Genomic DNA, 20,176 nt, shown 5'->3' with positions numbered 1-20,176 from the left:
ATATGATGGGAACGCATGGTGATTATTAAATTATCGTATCGCTCACGTGATGTGTGTGTTATTGTTATGGTTTGTTGATATTTTTAAGTTGATTGATTATTCGATTTAGAGCTTCTTGGGGGTTCTTGGCTGGTATACACGCATAAATAATTGAGCTTGCGCCATAACTGGAGGGTTTCACACACGATTTCACACCACGTATTACGCTGTATGACGCAAGTTGATGGTTGCGTATCATAATGACACGACACGACGTTACAGAGAATGCAATGGAAAGGGCATCCTGTTGAGGGATGGTTACCGTTTACATTTGACGAACTATTGCGTTTTTTTGTTGTGTAACTACTAGTTATTGAATCGTTACTCAATCACGGGAAAAACAAAAGTGTGGCACAGTTTGAGGAGTAGGCAAGCACGTATGGGCCTCAGGCTAAAAATTACCATCACAAAGTTGTGAGATTCTATCCAAAATCATGGTCAAAATTCAGTTCGGAATTTTTTCAGAAATCTTTGAGTTTGAAATTTTGAGTAACGTTTTCTTCTATCCAGCATCCTGAACAACATTCTGCTTTTGTCTGCTGAGTCTTAGTCGGAATAATGTATGAGTAGAATGTTGAACAATATTCTGCATAAAATTACTGTCTGAAATCATGATAGAGAAGATATTTGATATATTTTTTTTTGGAGTTTTTTTTTAATTCCAAGCTAGATTCTACTCGTCAATTCGAATAGGAATTATTCTGTTTGAAATATTCTTTTGGATTCTAGTCCAAGTATACTTCAGAGTTTGACATCCTTCGCGTTCTGTTGATTCTTACTCGAGTCGAATGCGTAGAAATTTCATCACCAAGGAATTTAGGAAAAAAAATAAGAACAATTTGTTGAATTTAAGAAATTTATTCGTTTTTATTCTGGAAGAAAATACGCTGACAGCACAATAACAAATTGTCTAAAGCAAAAAAGTAAATCATCTTATAAGTCGTTTTTTGTTTATCGTCCTAGCTACGTTTGAGTTTTAAAAACTTCAAAGATTGGAAAATTTGTGAGCAATTGTATTGTTTCCGTTCATCAGGCCATTACTGGGCATCGATCGAAGAGGCAGACGGAGAGGTTTTCGGCATGACGGCACTACTGGTGGTGGCGGTGTGAGGACTGCTGGCACTACTGCTGGTTGGAGTGGTCATCTTTTGTCGTTTGACCCAGCACAGGATGTTCACCCAGGCGAAAGCACAAGATCCCACGTACACGACGCGGAACTTCGGCGGCACCAGCATGAAGTTGAGCGTCTGCGCTGGCATCCAGAACAGACAGGACCGGGCAAAGGTTGGTAAGAACTTTTGCTTGCATTCTTCCAGAATATTAGATTGGCGTTCCATTAGGGACATTCCTGTTGGATGGTTAGATGGATGTGGATCGGATTGGGATTCGAAGCTTGAATGTCAGTCACTCACCTGTGAAAAATATCACCAACAGCGGGGGCGTCAGTATAAACTGGTCCAGCAGTAGTTTCCTAACAATGATCCGTTTGGCTGTACCTGGAAACGTCCTATCCAACCATTTGTACCTGATCGTCGTTGGGATATGCAAAAAATATTACTGCTAATAATAATCCATTTGTACGATACGGTTAACTGCAGATTATCATTGGAAACAAGTGCCAAATATTTCTAAGTTTAGTGCCATTTACCTCCTCTGCTAAACCCCTTCCTGAGCAATAGAAATTGTGAATGAGAAAATGAATTCATTGAACCACATTTCATGATTTGATGGAAGTGAATACTCATGTTAAGTTCATCCTTATCTGATGTCAAATGTGTGGAAGAAAATAAAAATAAATTTAGAAATTGCACATGCAAAAGAAGACAAACAAAGTGACAAGTTATTAATTCCAGTGCTGAAACGACTCGAGCTTGTGAATTTTGACAAAATGAAAGAGAAAATAACACCAACCAGTTGTAGAGAATCGGTGAATAAACGAAGGTTCCCATGATGGCGTATCGTCCCAGGGTTGGCTTATCGATATCTTGTGGGGGATCAGTCTGGAACAACAAATGAGAACGATAATTAATATAAAATTTCTGTTACATTGGATATTTTACTTCCGCATATTTGTTGACATTAGCTTTTTCTTTCTTCTTGCTTACTCTCTTAAACAAACACGAGAAAGGCTTCCTCTTTCATCCCGTTCTTTCTCGGGTTTATCATGGAAGATGAGTGAGAAAAACGAAAATGCTACTTACACCAAAGCACATGTTCGGGAGAATATGTACATATTAGGAAATCTCATATATCTCCTATCTTATATGTTTGCCAACTCACGAATTAAAATAAAAAAAAATGCATTTGTGAACATTCCAAGTTTAGGGTAATTGTTCCCTTCGTTGTGGTACTACCTTGTGGTTTAAACATGAACTCAGTGCTTAACTCCTTCATGATCGGATCAATTACCCTACTTCCTTTCTGATATTTGAAATTTTGTTTGCGCTCCCATTCCTATTTGTGTAGGAAAAAAAAAACAGCTAGATTTTTTTTAGTGCGGAAGAGCCTCTCGCATTATCAAGTGAGTGCGAAAAGTTACTAATGACATTTTTCAAAATGTTGTGTTTTCTCAAGAATATTTTTTTTATTTTATTTCGCACTCCTGAATGTAAAAAAATGTGATTTTGGTATTTTTACCAGGAATTCTTTTAGAAATCGCTCCAAATAAAATAAATATTTCGAAGATTCTTTTAGAAATTCTTCACGGAATTTCCTCAGAAGTGTATTCAAAGATTACCCCACAAATTTCTCCTGAAATTCCTCTACGGGCTCTTAAAGCCTTTCAATTACACAAGTTTACAAAATAAAACGAAAGTCGTGAACTTCTGTCAACGACCAAAATTTTTGAAGCACAATTTAGTGCTGATTTCGAAACCGACCTTCAAAAAATTTAAAGTAGAACAGTTTTTGAGTTTTACCTCAATATCGAGTTTTGCAACTTTTCAAAATATGTAATTTACTAAAATTCAAATATATTGCGTTTTGTTCAACCAATTTTAAATCTTTTTCCATAAATTAAAAGCTGAATACAATACCATTCGGTCATCCGAATACAGGTTTTGCGTCAGATTGATGAAATTCAAGATATTGGCGAGTTTTAGGGACAATCTTCTTAAATTTTAGCAAAATTCCCTAATTTTTTTGAAGAATTTTTGTCAGACAAGCTTGATGATTTCAATGGCGAGATATTGAAGCTCAAAGCTGAAATTGGAAAGCTGAGAGCGGAAAACGAACAGTTAAAAAGTTCCTTGGCAATGCTTTCAACTGAAACTGCAACTGTTTCAGATGCAGTTCACAAACAGGAAGCTGAACTTGACATGCATCAAAGGGCACATTTGTCAGCTAACGCAATACTTTTGGGGATTCCGCGTGTGCCAAACGAAGACACGAAATCGCTTTTTGAGGCAACTTGTCGTACTTTAGGCTTCGAAACTAATAGCAATTCGATAGTTTCGTGTACTAGAGTGGCCGTCTCAAAGGGAGAAAATCAACCCATTAAAGTTTGCTTTAAAAATGTCCGTGACAAAGAAACTTTAATTACAAGGAAAAAGGAATTCGGCTCCCTAAGCGTATCAATGATTGCTGGTGTTCATTGGCCTACAGGCAGAACCAACAAGGTCTACATAAGGGATGATTTGTCACCATTGTCAATGGAAATCTTCAGGGATTTGAAAAATCTACAAGTTTCGCTGAACCTCCAATACATCTGGCCTGGACGAAACGGCGTTATACTAGCGAAACATTCCAAAAACTCCAAGCTCATCAAAGTTCAATCTCGAGCAGATTTGAACAGGCTCAAATCTTGCAGAAAGTAATATCCTCTGTTCTACGCTGTAAATTAGTCAAACAATCGTGATGGAACAAATTAATCTAGCAACAAATATCCATTTCGATAATTCTGATGCTCAAATAGCGTCCTGCGATGGACTAACTATGCTCCAAATTAATATTCGAGGAATGAACAGCTTTGAAAAATTAGATTCATTCTGTATTTTTCTGCAAAATCTGAAAATAATAATCGATGTTCTAGTAGTCGAGGAAACATGGATTAAGGAAAGCAGATCCATCTTCTACAACATTCCTGGATACAAAAGTACATACTCGTGTCGCAGAAACTCATCTGGCGGTCTAGCAGTTTTTGTCCGAAACGGATTGGATTTCACAGTGAAGGGTAACGTAGCGGATAATGGGTATCATCATATCGGAGTAGAACTGCTGATGAATCCTGGTGTTACGATATACGGTATCTATCGTCCACCCGGTTACGACTTAAGTAGGTTTGTAGCGCATATGGAACTAATTATGTCGTCCGTGGATTCGAAAAAACCATGCTTCATACTTGGAGATATGAACATAGCAATCAACAACGAGAACTGTCGAACGACTCAACGGTATTTACAAATGTTACACTCCTACAATGTGATTGTAACGAATACCTATGTAACGCGCCCAAGTAGTTGCAACCTTCTCGACCACGTTGTCAGTCAGGTAGATAACTCTGAACGTATCACGAACTACACGATCAGCTGCGATCTCAGCGACCATTGCTACGTTCTGACTAAGTTCAACTCAAAAATGCAAAAAGCGGATAGAATACTAACCAAAACCATCGTGAATTATCGACAAGTGAACTCCAGTTTTCAAGCGTTTCTGCAAACAACCAATTTTGACGCCTTTCCACCTCAGGATCGTCTAACGATAATTACAGATCGATACTCACAACTGATCAACTTATTTTCGTCCACTACTTCGGTTAGTGTTAAGTTGAAAACTAACACTTGTCCATGGCTCACCTTTGATGTTTGGAAACTAAGCAAAATTTCAAACAATCTTTTCCAAAAGTGGAAAAGAGATAGAACGAATAGTCACCTGAAAAATCTTCTGGCCCATGCGAACAAGAAGCTTGCAGATACTAAACGTCGCGCAAAGTCCGCCTATTATCATCAAATGCTTTCTTCAAGTAACCCTAAACTCCTATGGGGCAAAATCAACGAGCTGATAGGAAACAAATCAGGAAGGAATAAGAATCTGGTTCTGGAAGCGGATGGAGTCGAAACTACAAATCCAGCCAACGTCGGAGATATCTTCAATACTTTCTTCTCTTCCATTGGGAATAACCTGGCCAGCACACTTGTTTCGGATGGAGACATCAATAAATTTGGCACTATGACGGTATCCAGCACATCTATGTTTTTGCGACCGACCACTCAAGTGGAAGTTTCCAATATTATCCGTGGACTGGATGTTTCAAAGGCAACAGGAATAGATGGATTTTCAGTGGGGGCATTAAAAAGACACAGTGTGTTACTTTCCAGCATTTTGAGTGATTGTTTCAACGATAGTATCTCGCTTGGCATTTATCCCAGATGTCTAAAACAAGCACTAGTGCATCCGGTTTTCAAGGGTGGTGACCCCAAACATGCAACAAACTACAGACCAATATCTGTACTGCCATCCATGAATAAAATATTCGAAAAGCTATTATGCTCGCGTCTGAACAACTTTATGCAGTCCACCGGCTTACTATTCGAACATCAGTTCGGGTTTCGACAAGGTTCGTCAACCGAAGTTGCAGTACTGGAGCTAGTTGATGACATTTCTCGTTCGGTGGATAAGAAAATGTCTGCTGCAGCCATATTTCTTGACCTTTCGAAAGCATTCGATACCCTAAACCATCACATCCTGTTGAAAAAGCTCGAAGCCTACGGTATTCGTGGTGTAGCGAATGATTTTTTGCACAGCTATTTAACGGATCGTCAGCAACAGGTCATGATATCTGGAACCAAAAGTACAACGTGCACGGTCAACTGTGGAGTTCCACAAGGTAGTAACATTGGACCCTTGCTTTTCCTAATATATGTCAACGACGTAGCCAAACTGCACTTGAGAGGACAACTGAGGCTGTTCGCTGATGATACGGCAATCTCATATGAAGCAAGAACTGTATCTGAACTGTATCGCGATATGTCATATGATCTGCAGCAGATTATGCAGTATCTCGAAAATAATCTTCTGGCGCTGAATTTACAGAAAACTAAAATGATGCTGTTCGGCAAAAGAGATACACCAGGCGCCACGATGGAATTGGTAATCAATGGAGCTGTTATCGAAGAAGTTGAAAGTTTCAAATACCTGGGAGTCTGGATTGACAACAGGCTAAAATGGAATGTTCATATTCGAGAAACAGTTGCAAGCTGCTCATCTTTATGCGGAATACTGCGGAAGCTGTCACACTCTGTTCCTCAACACGTCCTAGTGAAAATGTACTTCGCTTTCATTCATACTCGATATCAATACGGAATCGCAGCCTGAGGTACATCATGCCATACGTACCTGAAAGAAATGCAGGTGCAACAAAACCGATGCGTCAAAGCTATCTACAATCTACCTTTCCTCCAACCCACAACTACGCTGTACACCAATACGGAGAATAACATTTTGCCAGTGTTAGGGCTTTTCACATTTCAAATGGGAGTTACTATGTTCAAAGTAGTCAACAACTTGAACCTACATCACAACTGGATTTTCAGCTCTGCTGGTCATCATCATCAAACTAGGTATGCACATATGCTACAGCAGCGAGGATTCAAAAGTGAAATCGGAAGGCGACGATTTGTCAACATGGGGCCTAATATTTTCAATCAATTACCGGAAAACATAAAAAATTCAAATTCAATCCTTCAGTTTAAGAGGAGTTTGAAAAAGTACATTAAAGATAACGTTAATAATTATTTAATACCATAATGTATAGAGTACTTTAGCTTAGGTCAATCGTCTTAATTAACGACCCTTTAAAAGAATTTAAATTCATTAGGGATCGTAAGCAGATGTATGTACTTAGGATATAGCCATGAATTACATGAAATAAATGAAATAAATGAAATGAAATGTATTTTTTTCAATAAGAAAAAACCAACTTAAAAATTCTTTCTCGACGTTTATTTGACATATCATATGTAGGCGAGTTACAGTAAAAAATTCAGCTCAATCGGAGCATTGATTACGGAGAATGAGGTGTGTGAAGTGAGCGACGTTGCTTAAAAATAGAACAAAAATCGATTTCAAATCATCAACCTTGTATGGAAAGTCGAAAAATTTTCCGCTCTACTGTAATTTTTTTCCTTCGCGTTTTCGAACTCAGGGCATGATTCTACACCAAAAATGATCATCAGCTTACCGAGTTCAAAAATGCTGTAAACTAGTGTTATTCATTCGGATTTTTCATTGATTTCTTCAGTTTCTTACAGGGATTGCAATTCTAAAATTCCTTGAGAGATTCCTGCAGAAAATTATCAATGAACTCATTTAAAAACCATGTATGAATTTCTTCAAAAATTCATGTAAAAATCAGAAATTTCTCCTTAGATATTTTCAGAAACTCTTACAAAGAATGTTTTATAAATTCTTCCAGGAATGCCTTTAGGAGTTTTTCAATTGGTTCCTGTGGAAAATTTTCATTTTCCTTTAGAGCTTTTGCCAAAGGTAACCCTTTAAGTTAATTAAGGACCTTAAAAAACCTTCACTGGATCTTTTCAATTATGGATTTTTTTTTCAGAAAATCCTCCAGAACCTGCCAGGGATTTTGTTTAAAAGTTCATCAAAGCATCTTCCATGTATTGCTTCAGAAAATTCTCTAGAATTTCCTTCGTAAGTTTCGTTAGAAGATCATCCAGAAATTTCTCCGAAAATTCCTGTAGAAAAGCTTTAATGGGTTTCCTTAAGAACATTTCCATAGTTTTTTTTTCAGGAATTCATGAGGATTTTTTGTATCTGTATTATCGAGATTTTTAGCCCCAGGCTAGTTCATCTCGAGATTCGTGAGGAAATCATCGACAGTTTTCTTTCAAAAATGCTTCCAGTGATTCTTTAAGAAAATCAAAGGTTTCTTCAGAAATTTCTCCAAGGATTTCTTTAGAAAATCATCCACATACGTCATTAAAATTGCAGATTCCTTCAGAAATTTTTCCGGTGAATCTTTCAGGAATTTCCTTAGAGATCCCTTCAAAAACTCCTATTGAGATTCCTCCTTAAATTAATCCATAGATTCCGAGTCCAAGGAAATCTTCTATAATCCCTTCTAAAATTTATCCGTAGATTCCTTCAGAAATTTTCCAGGAATTGAGTCTCAAAATCTACCAACTAGTGTTTCCTTCAGATGTTTACGAATTTCACTAGATGTTTGTCCTTCTGAAACAACAAAAAAAAAATCATCGAGAATTTCTCCTGTGTTTCCCACAAATTTTTTTTCAGGAACTCCTTAAGAAGTTATTTGAAAAATTCACTTGTGGAGTGGACCTGGAGTGGTGGTTAGAACACTTGACTATCACGCCGAGGACCTGGGATCGAATCCCACTCCCGACATACTCACAAAATGTGGGTTCTTACTTCGGAAGGGAAGTAAAACGTGGGTCCCGAGATGAACTAGCCTAGGGTTAAAAATCTCGTTAATACAGACAAAAAAAAAATTCGCTTATTAACTTTTCCAGTGATTTCTTCAAAAATTTTCAGGGATTCCTTTAAAAATAGTTTGAGGTGTTTCGTCAGGAAGTCCACCAGAGAAATTGTTCTAGGGATTTATCTTTATATTTTTAGTTGTTTATTTATTTCGTCAACCGACGTAGACTAGCTAGTACATTATACATATACATATGTGAAAATCCCCGCATGAATGTGTGCAGGAATTTCTTTAAGAATTCATCCAGAGATTCTTGCATTATTATTTCCAGTGATTCAGTCAGGAATTCCAACAGAATCTTCAGCAGGTTTTCATACAGTGATTCTGTTAGAATTTCTTCCAGATGTTCGTTCATGTATTTCCCCAGAAATTTATCTACCAGTTCTCTAAGAATAATTTCTTTCTAAAAAAAATCTGAAATTTATATCGAATTTCTTAAAAAAAATATCCCAAAAGTATTTCCTAGTGATCATTGTAGACATTTATCTTTGCGTTTTTTCAGGTATTTCTGAAGCTTTTTATCAGGAATTTGCCCACCGATTTCTCCAGAAAATCCTTCAAGACCATTGTTACGTGAGAAATGTTGTGAGAACCCCTGTACATTGTCAGAATACTTTTTGTTTGTGTATATCAACCTTCGGTTGTTTTCTGTTTTGTGCCCGAGCTGCCAACATGTGTAAATCACTGAAAAGAGCATTAAATCCAGCAACAGCACGGGTGCATGGAACAAATGTCCTCGTTCCTATGTGTAAAACACCGAAGTTGTAAGTAGAGATTAATTATGTATTATGTTAAATTTTCTAATTAGATAAATAAATGACAACTTTACGGCATAGGCTAGATGAATAAACTGCACGTTTTCATTTGCCTGGATAATTGATCGGTGCCCATAGCTGCTGATCGCAACAACCATTATTGAAGGATTTCCAGGAGTTTCCCTATGAATTCCTCAAATGTTTTACTCTAGGAGTTCAACCAAGGATTTTCCGAGAAGTTTCTCTTGGTATTTCTCTAAGAAGTTCTTAAGAAATTCCTTCTGGCATTCGTTCAAGAATTTTTCTGCAATTTCTTCAGATATTCGTCCGGAGATTTATTCAAAAATACTTCCCAAGATTTCTACAAGAATTCTTCTGAAGATGTCTTAAGAAATTACTTTGACAGAATGTGCTTTATTGCCAAAGATTGCTTCAGAATTTTAGGGTTTTTGAGGAATTTTAATAAGAAAATTCTTCAAAAGTTTACAGAAATCCGTCTGAAAATTTAATTATAAATTCCACAGGGTTTTTTTTCAGAAATTATTCCCAGGGTTTCACCAAGAATTCTCTGAGAAATCTCCAGTGATTCCTGTAAAAAATCCTGCATTATTTTTGTTTTTTTTTTCGAAATTGTTCTTGCTGTTTCATCCCAAATGACTCTTGGGATGTCCTTAGAGGTCCATACATAATTTCAGATATTCTTCTAGGGGTTTTTCGGAAGTTCTTTCATATTGTGTACAAAAATTGCTGAAGAACTCTGAAGGATTTTTTAAAGAAATTTCTAAAAAATACTCCTGGAGATACCTTTGGAAACTGCTTAGTAAAATTCTTGAATATTTGTAGTGACATTTCTGGACATAAAATCCTGGACCAATTTCTGAAGTTATTTCTGAAGCGATTCCTGGATTAATGCATTGGATTTCGAGACGTTACGCCAAGTAGAAGAAATCCCTCCTGCCACAGAAAAAAAATATCAAAAGAGACTTGTGGGGTTAGAAGCGAAGGGGTGTAAGTGATAAAAACTCACTCTCGAGTAAATGAGGTTTATCCCTTATCCCTTATCTGTAGAGCCTTTGAAACCACTGCTTCCATTGTGTAGGAATATTGTGGCATGACCCATGTTGGCTTTAGTGCATATCAAATATCCTATCACAATTGAGATGTGATGGACATTGGTTGATGTAGCACTTGATCCCAATTAGGCTCAACTCGTTTTATGAAGTCGATTACCCTATTCGGATTAAACTGCCAAATTTCCAAGGGCTCTAATAACCCTTTCCCTAATATTGACGACCTTAAATTATATAATACTCCACATTTGCATAGAATGTGTTCAGAAGTTTCGTTTTCCGTTTGACAAAAGACATTCAGAAGATTGAATTTTACCAATCTTATTTAAGTGATATCTGCTTGGGCAGTGCCCAGTCATCAGACCGGTTATTACCCTGAGATCTTTTTTGTTCAGATTTAATATGGCCTTGGCATTTGCTGCACTGGGTCTTAAAAATCTTTTAGCTTGTCTACAGGTATCCGTGTAGTAAATGAGGTTAAAAGTTTTCCACCAATTCTTCCCATACATAATGTATGGAGTTTCAAAATCGACCTAAATTTTTACGATTTATTATAATTTTTCTAATCATCGTAAAAACAATTATAAAAAAGTTCATGAAAACTTGAAACCTGAAGATTTTTTTGGTATGCTCAGCTCAGAGTCGACCAAATGGTCAATTACACCGCTTTGATTCTGGGCTCCTCACTTTTTTTAGAAACTCTGCATATTATTACAAGGAAATGTGCTTAAGGAATTTCTGGAAGGATTCCTGGAAGTCCTCACAAATTTCGAAGACAAAGGCATTGGTTGAATTCTTGATGAAACCCTTCAATAAATTTCTGAGGGATCCCTGGTGAATTTTCTGAAGGAATCCTTTAAAGTACTGCAAGAAATACATCTGAAGGAGTTCTCATAAAAAAAACTCATACAATTTCGGTAAGGATTTGTTCACAAAAATCCCTAAACTAGCACCTGGAGAAATTTCTGAAGCAAAACCTGTACAAACAAAAAAAAAAATCCAGGAGTAATTCAATTCGCTACTGCAAACATCCTAAAACCACTGAAGAAATTAAAATAAAATGTAGGAATCTTTGAAATAATACCTGCAAGAACTGGAGAACTCATTCCAGTTAGTCGTAGAATCATTTCTCGAAAAAAAAAATGCCCACGGAATAAATAGCAAGAATTTACGGACTGATACTGGAATAATCTACAGAATAAAATATGAAGGAATTATGAAAGAAGGTCTAAATAAACCCAACGTAATTCAGGGAAGAACACCTAAAAGAACTATTGGAGAAATCTCTGGAGAAGCCTCCAGAAGAATCTTTCGAGAATTTTGTAGAGATAATTCCTGAATAATTGGTGAAAATCAAGCAATTATTTTTGAAAAAGTTTCAGGAAAACATTATAAATTTCTAAAAGAAAACCCTACAGGAATTTATGAAAGAATCTCTAGAACTATAGAATTTTCTAGAAGAATTTACGGTGAAATCTCAGAGAAACTTCTAGAAAAACCCCTTAAGAAATGTTTGAAGATATGCATGAAGCAATACAAGCGTGAACTCATGTAGCAATCCATAAAGGAATTTCACATAGAACCTATTAAGAAATCTGAGGAGGAATTTCGGATAGAATTTCTGAGAAAATCCGTTGACCAGTTTAAGAACAATTTTTTTGAGAAACTTCTTGAGAAACAACTGAAGAAGACCCATGGAAAATTCCTCGGGGAATTCCTGAAAGAATCTTCATTGAAATTTCTTTGTTCAGTATTTCATGGAGCCGGAGTTGTTGAATTTGAATTATAAATTTGTTAAGTTATCTAAAATTCTTGGGATAAAGAATTCACTTGAATTTTTTTACCTGCATCAACGAGATTCAAACTGATTGCTTTGGCATTTTAACTTTTGATTTTTTTCATAACGATTAAAGCGATGTAAATTTCTTAATAAATTTAGAACGCGATCTGAAAAGTTCCCCGAATAACGCAAAATCACTACTTAGACTTGCATAAACCACGACACACTACGGGAGCAGCTTGAGTCAGAGTGAAGATCTTAGTTGGTTACAGAAACGGAAAGCTACTGGCAATTTGAAGTGAATTTCCTCAAACTTTCACTACGGAAACGGAACAAAAAAAAACAAAAAAAACTACTCGATCTTCAAATAATCAAACATTCTCGAACATCTCTAACACGATACAACCCGGATCCTTTTCCGGTGGGCTATTGGTTGGACTCCCTTCACGTTGATTAGGCGACCTCACTTACTCCCGTTTGACTATCCTTAGGGCGGGCCTTGACGATTGCACGGACTCACGAAGATCTGGGACACTGACTGTTAAGTCGACTTCGGTCGACGCACGACGAAACTCCTCCGTTCCAAAAAAGCGCCAAGCGCTAGAAAGTCCAACGCGAAATTAATTAACTACCGAAAATCGAGTATAATATAAACATTTTTCTTATGAGTACTATAACGATCACTTTAATAGAAGTTCGCGACTATTATCTCAAAAAGCTCAAAATTGAATTTGAAATGGCGACATAGAGTACAGAATAAAACCTTACAAATGTTACAAATTGGGGTCTCCAGATAGCCTAGTGGTTTAGTCTATAAATCGCCAATCCGGAGACATTCTCAATAAATGCCGTTCCATTGAATTGATCAGTCATTTCTTTGGAAATTTTCTTAGAAATTTCAACGGCATTGTATCTGAAATTACTTCGGCAATTTCTTTGGATATTGCGACATTTGCACCCATTTAGACTCGGCCGAAATTCATTATCATCACAAAATCAGTTTGATTAGTGTGAATTGTCGCTGGGAAATGATGATTCAGTGAATTCTCAAATTATCACAGTAGTCTAAACATTAAGAAACCCAACATTTCTTCAGCAATTTTGTTGATTTTTTCTGTCATTGATTTCATTGTTTGAATAACTGCGTCGGTATTTTGTTTGTAAAATTTATCGGTGTTTTTTGTGGGTTTGGAAACATCTTTCTATTGGCAATTTCATTGATAATTTTTTTGGAAATTTTTTATTCGGCCAATTCTTAGAAAAATCGTTCGGCATTTTTTTTTGTGAATTTCTTTGGCCATTTTTTTTTGGAAATTTTTCTGACAATTCCTTTGTAAATTTAAAAAATAAAACCAATTGGACTTGCTGAAGGAACTTACAAAGGAATTGCGATTTCTAGAAGAATAGCCAAAGGAGTTTAAAGATGGAATCATTGATTCAATTTGCAGAGGAATTCTCAAAGAAAAGCCCTAAGATACTCCCATTCCTGAAAAAAATCCCAAAGGGAAAATTTCCATAAAAAATACCGAAGAAGTTTCCAAAGGTGTTGCCAAAAGATTTTCCATAAGAATGGCAAATTATGAAAGCTTTCCTAAGCGATTGGCAGGATTCATTCTCAAAATAAATTGTTGATATACATTCCAAGGGAGTTGCCGTCGAAATTTTAATTGAAAATTATTCAGGAATTCTCACACAATATGTTGAAGGACTTTCGGAACGAATTCCTCAAAAGAATTACATGAGGAATGTCCTATGGGATTATCGAACGATTTTACAAAAACCATACCAGAGGAATTATTGAGAAATTGTTAGAGAAATTATCAAAAATAATTCTGAAGGAATTTCAGAAATTATTTCAAAGTGATTTGCCGAAGGTATTTCGAAGCCAATTCACAAGGAATATCCGAAAGACTTTAGAAAGAACCCGATGATGGTTTTGCAAAGATATTTCTGGAGAAAATCTTTAAGAAATTTACCGAAAAAAATCCGCAGAAAAAAAAAAAACACTTTAAATACACCCCCCCCCCCCCCTTGAAAATATCTTTTTACGCCAATAGTGGAAGTGCTAATAGAACATCAAGCTGAGAAGCATACTTTGTTCCATTTAGTTTTGTAGAACTTCCAAGTAGAAATGAAAAATTTGAAAGTAATGAGAAATCAAAAATCTTCGTCTAGGTTTTTGACGTTTTATCTGTGCTATGATCTTGCAGTGTGGACTGTTTGTTCATAGAAAAGTTGATATCAATACTACACCATCTTTTGTGATAGATAACAAAACAACCCAGCTAGATGTTAATTTCACTATGCTCGGATACTGATTGAAGTTTAGTAATATGTATGTTCTACCTACCAAGAACTTCCTCGTGATTGTTTGCTGAGAAAATTCTGCCCCCACGTACAAGCTTCCGTACACCAGCCCGTTTCCGGCAAGCGGATGTTTGTTGAAGAATTTGGAAAACGCTCGCAATAGCTGTGCCATCGTTACTTGCTCCTGTGTGTGGTATGAAATAGAACGTGTTATGAGCTTCCATAAAGCATGTGAATAGAAACTTACCTTCTTTATCTGTTGACTTAGGCACACTGGAGAGGGAAAGTACAAGGGATGGCTTGGTTTACACCGATTGATCTTTGATTTTTCAAAGATCTAATGAACTATTTCAAAACAATTGTCTCGTTAGAGGTAAACCTTTTATTGCGGAGCACAAACTGTTTCCTGAGCTCGGTTTCAAGTACGGAAGCTTGTTTGTATCGATGAGCACATTGCCACTGGATCACGATTTCCACCTGTGAATGTAAAACACGATTGAGGGTTGTTGATCAAGATTAAATAGGTTAAAATTTCTAAATTTTTTTCATCAAACTCACCCTGCAGTGACCCGTCAGGCCGAGCCGTGCCGAAGAAATCAATTTTTGCGTCGCCTGTCTCTTCTGATGTAGGCCCAGAGGTTCTTCTTTAGAACATAGACACTATGCTACACATGTGGTGCTGTGAGGAAAATCTGAACATGCGCACTGGCCCGCACTGGTCGGTGGAAATCTTTCCCGCTCTTTTTCCTTGCTTCCAAGTGGGAGTTTATTTTCATCGGTTTTGTTTTGATCCACTAGTTCGTGTCTCTGTATGTATCTCTATGCGGCAACCGAGTTTTCCCGTTGAGTTGAATCGCACGTGTGCGGGCGGGAAATTTTCTGGTATGAAGACGGCCGGCGACGAAGCGACGACACTAAGCAGCGCGGAAAATTTATGATCGTATTTTCTTCTTTCGAGAAAACTGCTTGACCTTGGTATTGGATGATCCGACTGGGAACGCCGCTACACACGCTTTGACGAGACTCTAACAGGTTGCTTCTGAGGGGGTGTCGTGTGATCTGAACATTTCTGCCGTACAACCGTTTGATGGCTGTTGTGGGGGTTCAATTGGGGAGACACCAACGGTTGAAATTGTTTGCACAGTTCTGGTTGTTGGGATGTGGTGTTTGATATTGTCGTATGACAATGTACGAATGCTTGAAATCGCACAGTTAGAACATCTACGTAAACATATCACTGCTGGCTGACTGTCTGGGCTATGCTTGGGCTCTGCCGCAGTCGGTATCAATTGATTTTAATCAAATGGGTCGTTTTTATTATAAGGAAGATTGTTGTAAATTGTTTTCGCGTCAGGCGTCAACAGTCTGCGGCAAATGGGGAATGCAGTCTGCGAATCAGGGGTATGTGTTTGGTGCTATGAATAGATACTAGACTGGCCCAGGAACTGGATAGAGGAAAAATCTCGTTTTTTTTCTTTACTAAAATATTTGATCTTTCTTAAATTTTCTTCTTTTTCACTGTCCCTAAACTGCTCAAGTAGAACTTGCTTGATTAGAAACATAAGATAAATATTTAAAAAAGAAACAACACTCTTCACTTTTCCAAAAGAAATATCAAAATGAATTACACAAAAAATACAAAATTAGAAGGGATGTATTAGCGTATCCAACTTTTTCTTTTTACTTACTTATTCTCTTTGAACAGCACACTATGGGCCAGAAATCAAAATTTCGCGACAAAATTCAAAAAAGTTGTTTTTTGTTTTTATATCAATCAATTTTCATACATGTATGAATGTTTAGGCTATGTTTGATTGTATACCGACTGATTTTGTTTGATTTGTAACAAAATTGTATCGGTTTTTGTTTGGAGAAACTTCTTACAAGCGGAAATTCTCAATTTTAACCAATATTCAGAAAAATGAGATTTTTGTTGAAAAATGTGCCCAACAAATATAACACCTACATTTTCTAACAGTAAATTCAGTATTTAGTATGCATATTTAATGCTCAAATTGCGATGTCTTAAGTTTAAATTAAAAGTTTACAATATTTACTCAAATGTTACGGTTTATTTGTCAGTTTGTTCAAAAAGTAGTAGTATTCGACCGTATTCGACATGCAACTGGTCTTGGAAGCTAGTTGAGACTCTTCTTTTTCGAATGCTACCGGACTTTTTTGCGGGAAATAGCAGGAAACCAAGATAGAGTGATTTTAGTGCATACTTTAATTTTACAAAACTATGTTTTACGCTGTGCTTCAATAACCATCCACTCTAAGATCTTCTTTTGCCATTACGACGCAATCTCTTTATGGCTTGCGAAACAATACACATAGCAACTACTATTATTCTGGAAGGTTTCTTTTCAGATATGACTGTGATTGTAGGCGTTTAAATCAATACCATATACTTACTCAAAGTGCACAGTTCCGGTATATCAATTCCTGTGGTCAATTATGATTTTTATTAGGCTCAATTTATGTACTTTTTTATATTTCTTTTTATTCGTGATATTTAACTTAGGCTAATTCTTCACACAATTTATGTATAAATGGATAAGTTTTTGGTGAAAAAATCCGCTGCTCAGGTGTTTCAGATGTCCGGCATTTGGCCGAATTATGTTCAAAATAATTTAGAGAATCCTTTCAACATTCTAGCTGCCAATTTGATCATCACTAATTTTTCCTTCTTCTTTCTTCAAAACATTGACAATTCTTTCTAGTTTTACAATTTAGGGATTAGTTAGCGTTGAAACTGTTAATATTTTTCCTCCTTTTAATCATAGGCGATTATTTTGAGTAATACTGACGTGGAGAACAGTGGCACGATCGTTTTTTCTTCAGCCAAACGGCATTTAGTCAAATGGTGTTCGGCCAAATGACCCCTTCGGCGAAATGGCGTTCGGCCAAGCGGCAATCACCCAAATGACTCGGAGCCGGTGTTTGAACAATAAATAGATTACGCTCGCTCTTCGTACATATGTACAAGTGGGATGAACATATTTGCGATTAATAGACATATTTGATTTTCCTTGTAATATTTAAAATTCCGTGTCTCCGATTGGTTCGGTAGCTAAGTTTGTAAAGCACTTGGTAAAGTAAACATGTAAAGCTTATAATGGTCGTGAGTTAAAATCTCACTTGAGCTGTGGATTTGTTCCTTATTTCGTTAATAATGTATCCATCTGTACATATGTATGTACGTTGAGTTAATTTAATTCATCACACGGATTGACATACCGAAACTTTGAACATTGAGTAAGTGTGTGGTCTTGATCTAAAAGCTTATAATCACATTTATATCAACAACAAAATCTTCCAGAGTGGTAGTTGTTTGTTTCTATGTATATTGTTTCGTAAGCCATAAAGTCATTGCGTCATAATGGCAAGAGTAGATGATTATTTAAGCCCAGCGTGAAATATTGTAAAATTAAAGCAAGCACTAAAATCACTCTAACTTGGTTTCCCGCAAATTTGTTACAAATCGAAAAAATCAGTCGGTATATCATGAAACATAGCCCAAACAATCAAACAGATATGAAAATTAATTGATCTTAGAAAAACAACTTTTTTGAATTTTGTCGCGAAATTTTGATTTCTGGCCCATAGTGCAGCACTCGAAAGAGTGGGATGAAAGAGGAGGCAATTGTCCTCTTGTCCATCCTGTTCGTTCTCGCTGGTTACGCTAATGTAAGGACGTGATCCAATCGTCCTTGAAGGCTTGAACAGCATTCTGCCCATTCTGTGTTGTTATTTGATCTTCAAACGCTGATAAAGCTGAAATAATAGTTATTTATGTAACGAGTTGCAAAAAGTTGATTTTTTCAGCACGAGTCGTACATTTATTCAGCGAGGCTTGCCGAGTTGGATAAATACGAAGAGTGCTGAAAAAATCGAGTTTTGCAACGAGTTACATACAAAATTTTATGCTATGATTTTTTCATTATACAACTCAAATGAGTTGCATTATGAACATTATTTTTCATTATGCAACTCTTTTCAGTTGCATTATGAACCAGTTCGGAAAAGTTGGCCATTATGACATCAAAATGAGTCATTTAAAATGGAAATTATGATACTGAATTGCATTAAATACATATTAAACGGAATCGCGTTGAATTAAATTACCTCATCTTTTATTATCGCATGTTTCAATTGGATGGTCAAAATATGTGGCAAGTCTACACTTTCTCTCAATTTTATTTCATTCACGCCAGTCTAATGTTTCAAATCTTTCAAATATGCTAACCAAGTGATACAATTTTCAGTAAACAATAAATATACATACAAGAGTATGGGTTACTTAAGCAAATGTGTGGTAGTAAGAAATCGGATGAAATTGTTCAACAAACTTCCCATAACAATTTTTACCAAATGTCTTTTACTCTTCTGCTCTTTTTCTCACTTAGTACTTCAGTCATCGAATAAGAGCAGGATACTTTTATTAAACTTATTTTTTTTTATCGAAATTTTAAACACACTTTCAGGTAAATTAATTTTTTATAGGAATTTCACTTAGATTTTTTTTTTACAAACTAGTACAATATCAAAGCAATTCACTTAATAGCAAAAACAAATATCTGCGTAAGCAATGGCTTTCTGCTTCTTGAATTCCTACAGTTCCTCAGGAATTACTCCAAGAACCTTCCAAAAAATCCGGCAGGAGTTTCTCGGTAATTTCTACAGGAATTCCCCGAGAATTCCTCCGAGAGTTATCCGAGGATTTCTCGGGAGTCCCCAACATACCTCTAAGAGCTCAATGAAGACTTCCTAAAATTTTCTCCAGGAATAACTACTGATACATCTAGGAATGGTTCTTGAGAGTCATCCGACCGGTACAAGAAGACGTGGAGCGCAGCGAGCTAGGTGGGTCGACCAAGTGGAGGACGATCTGCGGACCCTACGCAGAGTGCGGAACTGGAGGCAAACAGCCATGGACCGAGTGGAATGGAGGCGGCTACTATGTACAGCAGAGGCCACCCCGGCCTTAGCCTGACCGGTAAGGTAAGTACATCTAGGAATTCATCAAGGGATTCCTTCAGAAATTCGTCAACGGTATCCTCCAGAAATTCTTCCCGGATCAATCAAGAATTTTTCCAGAGATTCCTCCAGGAATTTCTCCAGGGATTTTTCTATGACATCATGCAGGGATCCATCCCGGAATTACGCCAGAAAATCCAACAGGGGTTCTACCAGGAATTCATCCAAGGATTCCTCGAGCAATTCCTCCGGGAATTCCTTCAAAGTATCCTCCGAGAATTCCTCCAGGATTTCCTCCAGTTATTCCTTTAGGAATTGGGATTCCTCCAGTAATTCCACAACGGATACAACCAGAAATTCGTTTAGGAATTCCATCACAAATTCATTCAGAAATTCCTTCGGAGACTTCTCAAGAAATTCATCAAGGGATTCTTCCAAGACTTCCGCTTGGGATTCTTCATGGAACTCCTTCTGGAACTTCTCAACTAATTCCTCCAAGGATTCCTCCAAAAAAACTTCCCGTTACAGCTCCAAGAAATTCTCTAGAAATTTTCCAAGAATTCCTCCAGAACTTCTTTACGATTCCACGAAATCCTTCAGAAATTCCCCCATGAAATCCTACAGGAATTCCATTAGTCGTTCTTCAAGGAATTCCTCCAGGGATTTCTACAGGAATTGCTCAAGGAATTTTTCCAGGAATTGATCAAAGAAATCCTCCAGGAATTATTACAGGAATTCCTCTATGAATCGTTCCGGGAACTACTCCAATATTATTTTTTTTATCTGTATT

The 20,176-nt window shown here is 36.8% G+C and overlaps 1 protein-coding gene across 1 annotated transcript; it reads right to left on the bottom strand.

Moving 5' to 3' along the window:
- Positions 1–923: 923 nt before the first annotated feature.
- On the bottom strand, positions 924–15,833 carry LOC109426048 (mpv17-like protein). The gene is made up of 6 exons (XM_019701489.3): positions 14,965–15,833; positions 14,654–14,883; positions 14,450–14,590; positions 1,951–2,039; positions 1,452–1,564; positions 924–1,387 (listed from the first exon to the last, which is right to left on the bottom strand). Exons 3-6 carry the CDS (start codon positions 14,576–14,578, stop codon positions 1,077–1,079), a joined length of 642 nt encoding a protein of 213 aa, XP_019557034.3. The 5' UTR covers positions 14,579–14,590; positions 14,654–14,883; positions 14,965–15,833; the 3' UTR covers positions 924–1,076.
- Between the last annotated feature and the right edge of the window lie 4,343 nt (positions 15,834–20,176).

This window comes from Aedes albopictus, chromosome 3 (assembly GCF_035046485.1).
Source record: "Aedes albopictus strain Foshan chromosome 3, AalbF5, whole genome shotgun sequence".
In the NCBI taxonomy this organism is placed as follows: Eukaryota; Metazoa; Arthropoda; class Insecta; order Diptera; family Culicidae; genus Aedes; species Aedes albopictus.
The sequence above is the reverse complement of the archived record's forward strand: the minus strand, read 5'-3'. Positions and strand labels throughout refer to the sequence as shown.